General features: G+C 36.5%; 2 protein-coding genes across 3 annotated transcripts in view; one reads left to right on the top strand and one right to left on the bottom strand.

The window, feature by feature from the left end:
• The first annotated feature begins 2,771 nt into the window (after positions 1-2,771).
• LOC127811319 (peroxidase 40) lies at positions 2,772-4,489 on the top strand. Of its 2 annotated transcripts, XM_052351064.1 has the most exons (4): positions 2,772-3,303; positions 3,385-3,576; positions 3,772-3,937; positions 4,040-4,489. In XM_052351064.1, the coding sequence occupies exons 1-4, from the start codon at positions 3,055-3,057 to the stop codon at positions 4,447-4,449; spliced, it is 1,017 nt and encodes a 338-aa protein (XP_052207024.1). In that variant the 5' UTR covers positions 2,772-3,054; the 3' UTR covers positions 4,450-4,489. The 2 variants fall into 2 exon arrangements, with proteins under 2 accessions (XP_052207024.1, XP_052207023.1); XM_052351063.1 differs by having other exon boundaries at positions 2,772-3,576.
• Positions 4,490-4,548: 59 nt separating this feature from the next.
• LOC127811318 (flowering time control protein FCA) overlaps positions 4,549-13,659 on the bottom strand; it is a 35,655-nt gene continuing 26,544 nt past the window's right edge. The window contains exons 17-19 of the mRNA XM_052351062.1: positions 10,646-10,711; positions 10,524-10,569; positions 4,549-4,932 (exon numbers count right to left, since the gene is read on the bottom strand). Of these exons, the coding sequence (XP_052207022.1) occupies positions 4,928-4,932; positions 10,524-10,569; positions 10,646-10,711 (117 nt within the window). The 3' untranslated portion in view covers positions 4,549-4,927. The remainder of the gene's footprint in view (positions 4,933-10,523; positions 10,570-10,645; positions 10,712-13,659) is intronic.

The raw sequence follows: 13,659 nt of genomic DNA, 5'->3' as shown, positions 1-13,659 counted from the left end.
AGCAGGAATGTATTTGAATCTCATGTGAGGCGTATGGGATTACGTAGAATTTGAGTTCTACATTTGATCATTGTTTACGACATTCATTTTGATTTATGCTGATGGATATTTGTTATCTTCTTTCTGTTTTCATTATATGACATTGTGTTGTTGATATAGAAAATATGAAAATAATTGCACATGTTCGTGAATGTCACCAGGTTTGGATCGGTCCACTCACGCAGACGATCGCCCTAACACCTGTGTGGTGTGCAGGATGAGACAGCTTGCTCTTTGACTTATGTGGTCAATGTAAGTGCCTTGATACATGAGGGGTATCCAAGATTATTATTGTCGCCTTAGTACGGCTAAGATGAGACTTATTTGAAGAAGTCAAATATGGATATTCTTTGAATTCCATATCAAGCCTGAGAAAAGCAGGATGTGAGTATTCATAAGTTGAGTAACTCAGGCTAGTGCCTATGTGGTGACTGGGCCGACATCTATATAGTGTTTTGAGTGTGACATCCCTGATTAGTGGGAGCTCCACCGTAGCATGCACATCATACAACATGAGCTTGTATGACCGCTATAGGGAAGTGACAAGATTGTTCTCTCTCTGTCACTGCGTGGGACCCTATTCACATATGCCTTCTGACCTAAAATTGTTTCATGAAGTTGAGGTTCAATTACACTACTTTAGCATGTCACCCAATTGGCCAGCAAGAAAGCAACTAGGCGAGCCATGTCTGGGCAAGTGATTGAACCAAGAGATGGATTGGTTTGAATTTTGGGAAAGATAATTTATACCACGTCATGTAAGTTTTGCAACTCATAGTCCAAACGATCATCTGTGTGATGATCATGAGTGCAAGAACTTCGATTAATGATCAAATGCTGTTCAGAGTTACTCTTGAGATATTGGAAGCATTTGATAGATGTGTTATTTATTATCTAAGGCATAGATGGCATTGCCCTCATTTATTTCTTTTTGCGGTAGTACTATGTTAGCATTGGTGATTGTTTGATATAGTACTCTTATCATTGTCATCAAGGTCGCACCCTTTGACGTCTTGTATGAGAAGATGAGTTGAGCATTATCCCATGTACCTGAGTGGGAGATTGTTAGAATTGCGGTTACGTTAGGATAAGTTCCCAATGATAAGATAAATGTTATGAATTTGAATTTGTTTCAAATTCATTAACATTTGGATTTTAACAATATAATGGGATAAGTAATTGGAATTTGAATTAGATTCAAATTCCTATAAAGATATGTTTATCTGTATCTTTGTGATACCTATAAATAGACATAAAGTCTAATGGAAAAACGACAATCAGAATCAGTTTCTAATCGCTCATATACCGTCTTCGGCATCACCACTCGAGTCTTGGGCGGACAAAGAGTGGACGGATAAGAAAGCTTTTATAGTTTTCTTCCACGGATGTTGTTAGCCAAATCAGATTCAAGTATTCCACTGCGATCCAAGTATTTTATATATCGTTTTGCTATTTATTTAAAAGTTCTACAGTCAAAAAACCCAAGATGCTTGCAATAGGGGGAGAGAAAAAAACACTAGACCTAGCCGTCGACAAAATTGAACAAATCCTCCAAACATATACAAAATGGAACAAACCAAGGGGCATAAACACGAGCTCATCCACCATTTATGAAAGACTAAACAAACGCGAAGAAACAAACATCTTATACAAGTCCCAAACAACAAACAAAGGCAATGGACGAGTAGGGCCGGAGCACATCCAACATATCTTTGAATGTGAAGACCATTTGCCTGTTTCTTAGGGTCCAATGACCAACTTGCTAATGGAACCTCCATGAAGTAAATTGAATTAGGAAGGGGTTCCCAAATGGGAGAGTTTTTGTAGTTTAGTTGATTTAGGGTTTCCACAAATTATAGGTTAGATTGCAATGGGAACAAGTGGGTGAAGGAAAGAAAGAGAGGGGGGGAGAATAGACAGAGGTTGCAACAAAGGAGGGTAGAAGTAGGTAATAATAGAAAGAGAAAAGCAAAAGAGCAGAAAATATCATTTAACAACTTTGAGATCGACAAACAACACATGCTTGTTGGCAGCATTGAGAGACTTAGTCACACCCGACGAGCAAAGAAGGTAGGGATTGTATGTAGAGAAAGAAACCCGTAGTGATATATATTTCATAATGGAGATCAAAATTCTTGTCATTACAAAAATGGACACACACACAAAGTGTGTTATGAGGAAGTCATAGTATTATGTCATAAACCCAAGTAGGAGTAACCAACCTTCTTTCAACAAAGCTAAGCTTAAAAAAGACATTCCTAAACTCATAAATCTTCTATTTGGGATGTCTAAGCCATAAATTTTGATAAATATTATATATATATATATTGTGTATGGCACAAATTTATTGACTATAAAGTTATTTTTAATTCTTTTTTATCGTCATAATTACATGCACCTTATCCAAACCAAGTTAGAATAATTACACAATATTCATAATTTTAATACATTTTTAAAAATCAAATTGAAAATACAAATTCTTGTAAAAAATAATATGACAAAATATTACATCAAGAAATCTCTAACAAGAAAATGATGAGATAAGATTCTAACACCATTTTCATATTAAAAAATTCTATGAGATAGTAATAGATAAAGGTACTCATACAGTTATATTAGATAACATAGTTAATATGAAATTAAATTAAACTGAATAACATAGAAACAAAAATAAAACTCATTAATTAATCTATTCATATTTGACGCTACTCTCTCTCTCTCTCTCTCTCTCTCTCTCTCTCTCTCCATGTAGAAACTGAAACTTTGCCGAGTAAAAGAGATCACAAACGCACGAAGCAGCACATGGGCCTTAGGTGAAAACAACTAGAGTATGTCATTCACAACTAACCACCTGCTCTACTCTTGACTGTGTCTTCTTCTGCTCCTACTAGTCCTTCGGTACTAGGATCTGCATGCCTCCAAGCAACCATTATATAGAGCCAACCTCAAAGCCTACTCTACTAAAACCAAACTAACCAAAGCTAGCTAGCACTGATCGGAAGGCTAGCTGCAACCATGGCCTTGTTCTTAGCTTTCTACTTGCTCATGCTCAAGAACATGCCAACGGCTTTATCAGATACCTCAAGCTACTCTAATGAAGCATGCCTTGATGGTGGCAACTTTGAGCTGCAATTTGGCTTGTACCAAGATAGCTGCCCGCAGGCAGAACCCATCATCTTCTCATGGGTGGCGAAGGCGGTTTCTGACGATCCGAGGATGGCAGCTTCGCTACTTCGTCTCCATTTCCATGACTGCTTTGTCAATGCAAGTTATATTACCCGTTTCTGTTCTATGTTCTTAACTGCTCTTAACCGTTATGATGTGAGTTGTAAGCTTAATTTGCAGGGATGTGATGCTTCAGTGTTACTAGATGACACGCGGAGTTTCGTCGGAGAAAAAACTGCTGCACCAAACTTGAACTCCCTGCGAGGGTTTGAAGTCATCGATGCAATAAAATCTGCTCTTGAATCTGTTTGCCCCGAGACAGTATCTTGTGCTGATATTCTTGCCATTGCAGCCAGAGACTCGGTTGTCCTTGTATGTACCCATTATGCAACTCATATTCAAAATTCAAAATATGAATTCAGTGGCAAGATATAAACTGGACTCTAATCCCATGTCAATGTGATAACGTAATATTGGGACTGCTATTCTGTCACACTATTCTAGTCAAAATTGATGAACCAATGTGTACTAATCTTACGCTAATTAGAAGTTCCGAATATGGCTTAGTCAGGAGGCCCAAGCTGGGAAGTCCAGACGGGAAGGAGGGACAGCCTAACTGCAAGCAGAGCAGCTGCAAACAACAACATTCCAAGCCCTAATTCCAATGTAGCAACACTTGAGGCCAACTTCCAAAAGGTTGGCCTTACTCTAAGTGACATGGTTACCCTCTCAGGTACCTTCATTTTCAGTTTGGTGGTCTCTCGGTTTGGTTGATTACCAAGTCACGCAGGGTGTGTGGTTGGTGAGAGAATACCTCCATGACTCTCTTTTGCAGGGGCGCACACATTGGGGAAAGCTAGGTGCTCCACATTCAGCTCTAGGCTGAATGGAAACAGCAACTTGAACAGCCAAGATTCCAATATAGAATTCTTGCAGTCACTCCAGCAGCTGTGCTCAGATCCCAACAGCAACACAACATTAGCACAGCTTGACCTTGTGACCCCATCAACATTTGACAACCAGTACTTTGTCAACCTAATCTCCGGCGAGGGACTACTGGTGTCCGACCAGGTCCTTGTGGCCAGAGATGAGAAGACACGTGGAATTGTTGAATCTTATGCGGATGACCCAATCATCTTCTTCGAGGAGTTCAAGAGATCTATGCTGAAAATGGGAAGCTTGGGACCGCTAACAAGACAAAGTGGTGAAATCCGCAAAAACTGCAGGATAGTTAATCAAGTTTAGCCTAATGATAGCTTTGTAAGGGAAGAGATGATATCTGAAGACTCTTCTAGTAAGCTATGTATTGAAACTAAACTGGTAATGCTACCGCAAGCTTTTGCATATGTGCAGGTAAAGCATCAATTAGCACAACCATAAACGTTACATATTTGGTTATCGAAAATCTACCAATGCGTACATTAAAAACTTACAAGCTTTTAACTAAGGAAACTTTGTGCGAGCAACTGTCAAAGCAAAAAAACTGAAATTAAAAAGGAGGGGAAAAGATGAGGAAAATGTGAGGTTTTTTTGCTATTACACAACCCAGTAGGCTTTTGAGTTCGAGACAGAAGGCCACTGGCCAGCCTGCCTTATCGCCGCAATTCAGTTTCTAGTTCCAACTTTATATCCGCCAACTTGCTGAGTTATAGTCTCCAACTTTTTGCCCTTTCATATCAAGTTCCTATGAGGTAAATCGATCCACAGCAGGAGGCATTCAACATCAATCTGCGCATAAAGGAAAATATAAGTAATTTTACAATTTGCTGGGTTAAGCTAATCAGATCAAGTTCTGTAGGCACCCTGATTAATTCCAACCATCCCCAACTGCTCCAACTAACCAGATGTTTAAGAAGCACATATATTAGAAGAGTGAGACTATCATGCAGTGTCTAATAGAAGAATAACGGAATCATATCAACCAGATAATTCTTCACACTTCTTTTTAAGTTCTTCCCTATCCTGCCTTAAAGAGTGTTAGTGGTCATTTCTAATAATTAAGCGACAAAGTGCTACTCTATTAAGGTATCATTTGTTAAAATGAGCAAGATAAAGGAGTATTAAGATAAGGTTGAAATAATTTCCATACCAAGATATAGAATAGTCAAGATAAAGCAGATGAAGGAAGATCGAAGAAGAAGAAGATCAACGGAAGATCGATGAAGCCAAGGAGATAAAAGGAAGATCAAAGAAAGACCAGTGGACGGACGGGAAGCCAAGGGGGAAGATCAGCAGTCGCCGAACAGTGAAGCAAAGGGGAAAGGGAGACCAACGGTGGCCGGATGATTCGATGATGAGGAAGAAGATGAAAGGCGAGGAAGATCAGTGGCCAAATGGACAGTGGCGACAAAGAAGATGAACAGCAATCCTCAAGGAAGAAGATGAACAATGAGAAGAGAAATGGGTGAGGCTTTTATACAATTGGCATATAGATAATTTACGTTTATCTGTAAAATATCAAATAAATTTATCTGAAAGGGGAGCCAAATAAATTTATCTATAAAAAGTCAAATAAGAAGTCACGTAAGGGTTTTTTCAGGGATTGTCAGATAAGTTTAATAAACACAAACACATTAGAAAGGACAAAAATCCAGAATGCTTCCCATGTCTTACCCTTTTCACCACATATCTTGATTATTAATAAACACTACCTAAGTGAATTCCTTATTTTACTTCTTCTGAGGTGGAGTGGGGGTTGGTATGTTGACTTAAGACAAGAAACCATTTATCCTGCTCCATCACTAGGTATCCTGCACCTATAAATGTCATAACCTTATATTACCCTATTATTATTGTGTTGCCTTTCTACACGTACAGACAAGGCATACGGAAGCTAGTTATATATTTTTTTTTTTTAGGGGCAGATGCACAAACTGGTTTCACTCTCCTCAAATTTGTGTCATGACATTATCGGCATGACATTCCACATAATACTGCTACCATAGACAGGCGTTAGATACTAGTGCTGCCATCTTGCTCAATCTCTTTGGCATACATTACCACAGGTTCCAGATTAAACATGGAATATTGCACACACGACTGCATATATACACGTACATGATCTTCTATCCTAAAAAGTTAGTATGCCATTGATATTTTTTAAATAAGAAATTCATCAGCCATTTTATTCATTTCATGTATAGAGTTCACAACATCTATATCAACGGTGCTTTCCATATATACCTTTGATTTGTCGGAGTGTCTTCATTATGTAATTTCCTATATAGAGAAAAATTAGTATGTGTCTGGTGTCATTTCTTTTCATTTCAAGTTAAGCAGGTGAAGAACCAATGATATACCCTTCCCGGGTTGGAGGTTAAAGAAAGAGGATATCTCAAAAGTAGAGAAAAAATCCTCTAGGTATACACATTCAACCATAAATACTGCAAGCTAGGTAAGACCAGAGAAAAACAAAGCTGAAATGTTTAAAGCTTGATTAGTTACAGAATCATCAATGAATAAAATGAACCATCTAGCCCCAAAACAATTAGGAATCCTAGATGGTCCCTAAACATCGGAGTGCACCAAAGAAAATGGAATAGAAGAGAGTTTATTCCGATTGGATAGGACACTCAGTGATGATTGGAGAATTCACACACATCACAATGAAAACTAGTAACATTTAAACCCTTAAACAAAGAAGGAAACATGGTTTGCAACAAACTAAAAGGAGGATGGCCTAAATGAAAGTGTTGGAGCCATATTTTAGTCATGGCAGGAGTAGGCTATGATGAGCAGGCAAGGATAGGCTGGTCCCCTTTAGTGATCTCACAGTCCCTCTTCAAATAGTATAGCCCATTCCGTTCCTTAATAATACCAGTCATTTTCCCCGAGTCCAATTCCTAAAACTCACAAGCATGAGGAGCGAAAACAACACAGTAGTTAAGGTCTTTGGTGAGCTAATGAACAGAAATTAGATTGGTAGACAGATTAGGAATTTGAAAAACATGCTGAACAGGAAGTGATGAATTAAGAATAACACTTCCCTGGCCTACTATAGGAACTGTATGACCATTGGCTGCCGCTATTGTTTTGGAACTAGCCATTGGTTTATAGTTTTCAAAAACATTTTGAGTCATAGGTTATGTGGTCGGTAGCTCCTGAATCTAGAATCCATAAGCCATTCTTATCAGTTTGTGAGGCAATAAAAGACTCAAAATTAAGACGCGTACTTTGCTTGTGCCAGAGAACAAGATCCATTCTGAATAATTTACATGAATGATTTTAGCTTTTACTGATTTCTTCAACATTTAGTTCACCTAGGTCAGAAGTTGCAGTAGGATCTGTCTTTTCTGTGGTTGTTTCCTCATATTCCTTGGTTGTGAGATGGGCTTGCGCTTGATTTCTGGGTTGCAAATTCCAAAAGCCTCCCATCTTATTTAGAAGAACCTCCTTTCCTTGCAACTCAAAATATGTTTCTCTAGAGTGCTTCGGTTTTTTGCAATATGAACACCACAAACCTTCTCGGCTTTGTTGTCTAGGGTGAGTCATTCCTTTGTTGTTGTGACCCGGAACATGATCCATCCATCTAGTTGGACACTATGGCTGCCCACTCAAGATTAGACTCATTAAACATCGCTATTCTTCTATGTTCTTCACTACGGATCATAGAAAATACCTCATTGAGGGATGGAAGTTTCCCCCTACCAAGAATCTGTACTCTCACCTAATCATGCTCGGGATTAAGACCAACCAAGAACTCTACAATTTTGTCCCTTTCAAATATGGAAGTAAGGATAGAAGCATCTTCCTGCACACCATTTTTATGTCCTGATAATGATCAAACTCAAACCAACACCCATTCATCCTATTGTAATAATCGGTCATCAACAAAGATCCCTGGTTGGAACCACTTATTTTTATTTTAATCTCAAAGATAACAGAAGTATCTTGCACTTTAGAATAGGTTCGTTTAACCATTTCCCAAATATCCTTTGTTGAAGATAAAAACATGTAATTCTTCTTACATCCAGCAGCATAGAGTTCCAGAGCCAAGACATTATCATTGTCCTCAACATCCCATACGGTGGATCAAAGGTCTTGGGTGTTGGTTCAGTCAGATAAGCTATCTTCCTCGGCCATTTAGGAAAGTTCTCACTAGTTGAGACCATTGGAGATAGTTTCTGCCATCTAGACGATATGAATGATACATCCCTAGTAGCTCATTGGTAGAAGCATTACCAGTTGGTTATTCAAACGGAACAGCATCTCCCGTAGCCATAGGAGGTGTGGTTTTGGAAATTTCTAACATTATATAAGGCAATAAAGGCCAACAAAGAAGACAATATTGTGGCAATAAAGGCACATAGTAATCAGACCAGACCAAGGAAGCAATGGGGAGGAAAAAACTATGGCTCTAATACCATGTGGAAATAAATTGTTTCTCATATTTTTACACAAGTAATACAGCCCTATTTATAGGGTTGGAGATTACATCATAGGAAAGATTATACTTGCGAAAGATTAGGCTGTACAAAAAACATAGGAAAGGTTGATTGTACAAGGATAGGAAAGTATCCTAAAAACCGGTCAAAGAATAATCTTTAACAGTTTCTAAAAACTAAAGATAAGATTAGCATCTAAACCAAGGATGATTTGAGTCATTTGACTAATGAATCTCTTGAGATTATAGCCAATAATTCCTTATATCTTACCCAGGAATCAACAACTTATATCGGTTGGTCTTCTTCTCACATATTCAAATTATCTTAATCATCATTCTAGTAGCTTATCTTCAATAGGTGGCACTTAACATTTCTAAGTATAATTCTATTTCTCATTTTGTCTTTTCTTGTATGGCAGTACATCTATTAAATATTCTAATCTCAGCTACACTCACATTTTTAACTACGAGAATTCATCATCCATACAACAAAGATGGTCATATAATATTAAGTATGAGTAATTATAATATTATCCTTACTATTAGATTGTCATATTATCAATATCATTCATGATATTGCTAATATTATAATTTAATGGCCATAACTTGTTAATAGTGTTATTACTATATAAAAATAATGAAGAAATTATATTGATAATTTTATGAGATTAATATTACTAAAACAATGTTCATGATATTACTAACGTTACAGTATTAACAATAACGATTAATGATAGTGATTATAAATTTTATTTCTATACTAAAATTTTATAATACTGTTATACTAGTGTTCTTATTAATATCTTTACTATTTATTACTAGTTAATCAGTGGCGGAGCCACGTTTTGGCCAGCTGGGGCCTTGGCCCCAGCTGGCTTTTTTTTTTTTTTGAGCTTTTATATATATTAGTATGAATAATTATAATTTTTATAATTTGACCAGGGCTAAAACTATACTTTGGCCCGGACTAAAATTTTTTCTTCGCTCTGCCACTGTAGTTAATGTGTACTATTAATGAATATTTTTTCTATTTATAATTATTATAAATTTTACAGTCAGTTTTCTAGAAAATTACCCCACAGAAAACTAAAAAACTTGTTTAAATACAAAAATTTTCCAAACGGAAAATGAAAATTTGGAAAACGCGGTTTTCCAAAAATTGAACTACACTTGGAAAACTACTAAAATAAGTTTTTAAGTTTTCTTTGTTAATTTGGAGATTTGGAAACACGGTTTTCCAAAAATTTGCCACAAATCATCTTCATTTCCTTCTCTAACACAAGTTACACAATAAATTAAAACATTTATCTTTTTTCAAATATATGTTCTAATTGTATTTCTAACATTTGACCTGTGTTTTCCAAATTTTCTACAGAAAATGAAAACTTGAGATTTTATAGAAAATTAGAGATAGAAAACTGGAAATATTTTCCACAACTAAACATCCCCTCGTGTTTTCCATTTAGAAAACTTGAGAAAACACTCTTGTTAAAAAAAAAAAAAAGAAGAAATCCTAGAGGTATCTTCTAACAATTAGTAAACATTGGAAAAACAAAGGGGTTGCATGGTAGTGTAAAAAGGATTCTATTTTCTTATTTTTTGTGAAAAATAGAAAATTCAAAAACATGTTCAGAAGAAAAAAATTCAAGCAGAAAGAAAGTCTATTTTTTAATTTTTTTTAACTTATTCCGACTGTTAGAATACACATTTAGGATGTTTTCCACTATTTTCTATAAAAAAAAGGGAAGATAAATATGTATTGTACTTGTACTAATGTCAACATAAGCAGTAAAACTGTGAAATAAAAATTTTCAAATAATATATAATATTATAAAATCAACCATATTGGTATGAATAGTAAAGATATCAACAAATAGAAAAATAAACTCATAATAATATGCCAGATAAAATTTGAAGTGACAGAAACTGGTCAAACCTGAAGGCTTATTCTTCCACATCCAATCCTGAGCAGCATGAAGCCCCTGCAGCACAGGCAGACAACGCAAATGATGTATCAATGGAGAAACTTGACTGCATCAGCAAACAAACATCTCATACTTGCTGGAAGCGCGAGGGATCATTAACAGAACCAGCAGCTCCTTGTGATTGGATATAACCAAGTTCCTGAAATACCACAGAAAATTCACAAACTAATATGACAAAAGACCACATTAGAAGACCAACACATTACATCAGCAAGTTTAGAATGAGTTCCGTTAATTTAACAGATTCATATTACAGAGACTGATAGATTCGTATAAACAGATTCACAGAGCACAAAAAAGTGTTTAAAAACATGTACACACTGGCAAGTTTAGAATGAGTTCCATTAATATAACAAATTCATATTATGGAGACTCACACATTCATATTAACAGATTCACGAAGCACAAAAAAGTGTTCAAAAAACACGTACATGCGCAAACATGGCAATTTCATGAGAATATCAAATTGCTACAAAGGGACTCCACACTAATTAAAAGGGTAAATTAGGCTAATAACCTCTGAGATCAGGCAAAATTAGGGCGACCATCCCTTGATTTTGAGAAATTATAGAGACTTCCCCAGCTGTTAAACATTAAGATAAAATGACCATTTACCCTGCAAAATGCAATGCCTCCCCCCTCACTTTTCAGAAAAATTTTAAAAAAAATACTGTGGCGTTTGGCAATGGCCAGCCACCTTGTGCTGACCACCACCACCAGCTGTAACCCCACTGGGATTCAAGCAAAGGAAAGAGGTAGAAGGGAATGTGTAAGTTTAAATCGGATGATGTAGAGTGGATCAACACCGCTAATCAATCTGCCAGCTATTACTGATGCTGAATATTTTATTTGAATGAAAGGAATTATTAGCCCAACTGTCATCATATAGAGAGAGGCAGGCTTCTAATTTCAAGAACTGATGAGCTCATGATTGCTGGAAAATCTTGAAAGAACACAAATGTTGGCAAATTTCAAACTCCAACTGTCATCTGCCAGCCACCGTGTAAGGTGTCCTACTTGATCAACTATGGAACCCCTACATCTATCTACAGATTATATCAACACAAACGCACGAGCAGATTATATGCTTAGAAGATTTTGTAAGCATTAATTTGACCTTCATGAAAAATTTTGGAATTTGGCACTTATAAGTAAAGAATAGAACCAATAGATTATGGTGAGATCTGATTAAAATCAAAGAACCCAAGCATTTGGGTTCTTCAGACTTGAAGAACCAAATCCCCCACGCAGGGGAGAGAGAGAGAGAGATCATCGGATGGGGAGGTAAGATAGATTAGGAGGGTATTTTTGGCATTTTGACTACTGTTGTTTAATAGCAGGAGTATTGACTAATGCAAGCTTTATACCTAGAGAGGTCCCTGTAATTTCTCAAAATAGATGGGTGGTCCCCTAAATTTCACCAAACCTCAAGTAGTGTCAGTGCATAAATCACATCCAGATTTAAAAAGTGAAGTGCTCACACAATTACCAGCAACAGGCACACTTGTGCATCAAATACTTTAAGTGGGGATTTTACACGTCTATCCAATGAGTCATCAACCATGGACAGGGGCAACCAAATTTGTATGGGTTCTCCTTATTAGATTATGGGCACGAGGCACATGTATGAGAGAGAGAGAGAGAGAGAGAGATGATCAGCTAATCCAAGTCTGCATGATAAACAATATTCAAAGCATGCACATCCTTAAGAAGAAATAAAAACAAGAAGAAAGATACGGTATTGATTTTGCTAGAAAGGAAAAAGATTGCACTAAAAACCTGTAGAACATGTAAAATAAAATAGTGTATCTCAATGTATTTCACAAATGAGTAGGTACAAGGTATTGTGTACATGAATCCTATACTGATATAAAGAAACAATATATGCTAGAAATATACATAAAATATACAGTTAATATGTAGATTATGATCAAATCATGGACCTATGAGCGACTTGGTGAAAAATCAGCCAACTAATCATTAGAACCCACAAACGTGAAAATATCTCCATAAATCAGCCAACTAATCATTAGAACCCACAAACGTGAAAATATTTCCATAAAGTAACTTCTCCCTAACAAAATGGCAGTCAATCTCAAATTCTCAATGTGTTTAGTTCTCTCATGAAATATGTGATTAGAAGCTATATGCATTGCAGCCTAATTGTCACAAATCAACTTCACATACTTGATCTATATTACTCCTAACTCCTCAAACAATTGTTTCAACCATATCAACTCACAAGTTGTTAGGGTCATTACCCTAGCCTCTGCATTGGACTAGGTAACAACACTTTATTTCTTACTTTTTCAAGAGACTAAGTTGCCACCAATAAATACAATATCCAGATGTGAACCACTTATAAATATGAGGTCCTGCCTAATTAGCATATGTATATCCCACAATTTGACTATGACCATAATCTCAATATAACACACCTCATCTAGGGGCACCCTTAATGTATTAAAGAATGCAAATCACTACATCCCAATGATTGTCACAAGGTAAATCTCAAAACTAACTTATTACACTCATAGCGAATGAGATATCTAGACAACACCCAAGGTCAGTAATAGGCTCCCCTTGTCCCAGTAACAATTTGATATTTGGACCCATAGGGGTATATCTACCGGCTTGCATCCAACCATCCATGTCTCTTCTAGCATATCCAGAACATACTTCCTCTTGAGAAATATAGATGCCCTGTTCTCAACCTAAAAAATATTTCAATTGACCCAAATACTTGATTTGAAATTGTTGTTGGAAATGTGTTTTCAACTCAGTGATACCAACATCATCATCTCCTATAATAACTATATCATCAACATATACCACCAAGAGAATGTGATGACCAGATTTAGAGCGATAAAAAAACTAAATGGTCAGCCTCACATTGAGTTAACCCAAACTCCAAGATAACTGAATTGAATCTACCAATCCAAACTAGAGGAGATTGTTTTAGGCCAAATAAGGATTTTCAAAGACGACACACCATCCTAGTCTCCCCCTAAGCAAAAAACCTTGGAGGCTGCTCCACATAGATCTCCTTTTGTATGTTACCATGGAGAAAGGCATTCTTGTTGTCTA

The sequence above is a fragment of the Diospyros lotus genome, chromosome 10 (genome assembly GCF_014633365.1).
Source record: "Diospyros lotus cultivar Yz01 chromosome 10, ASM1463336v1, whole genome shotgun sequence".
In the NCBI taxonomy this organism is placed as follows: Eukaryota; Viridiplantae; Streptophyta; class Magnoliopsida; order Ericales; family Ebenaceae; genus Diospyros; species Diospyros lotus.
This window is presented reverse-complemented; position numbering and strand designations above follow the sequence as displayed.

Excerpts from the sequence above, each read along its gene's own strand:
- LOC127811319 (XM_052351063.1), top strand. The coding sequence starts at position 3,055 with ATGGCCTTGTTCTTAGCTTTCTACTTGCTCATGCTCAAGAACATGCCA. Across the intron at positions 3,577-3,771 it reads CCAGAGACTCGGTTGTCCTT|TCAGGAGGCCCAAGCTGGGA; the intron begins GTATGTACCCAT and ends AATATGGCTTAG. Across the intron at positions 3,938-4,039 it reads TGACATGGTTACCCTCTCAG|GGGCGCACACATTGGGGAAA; the intron begins GTACCTTCATTT and ends TCTCTTTTGCAG.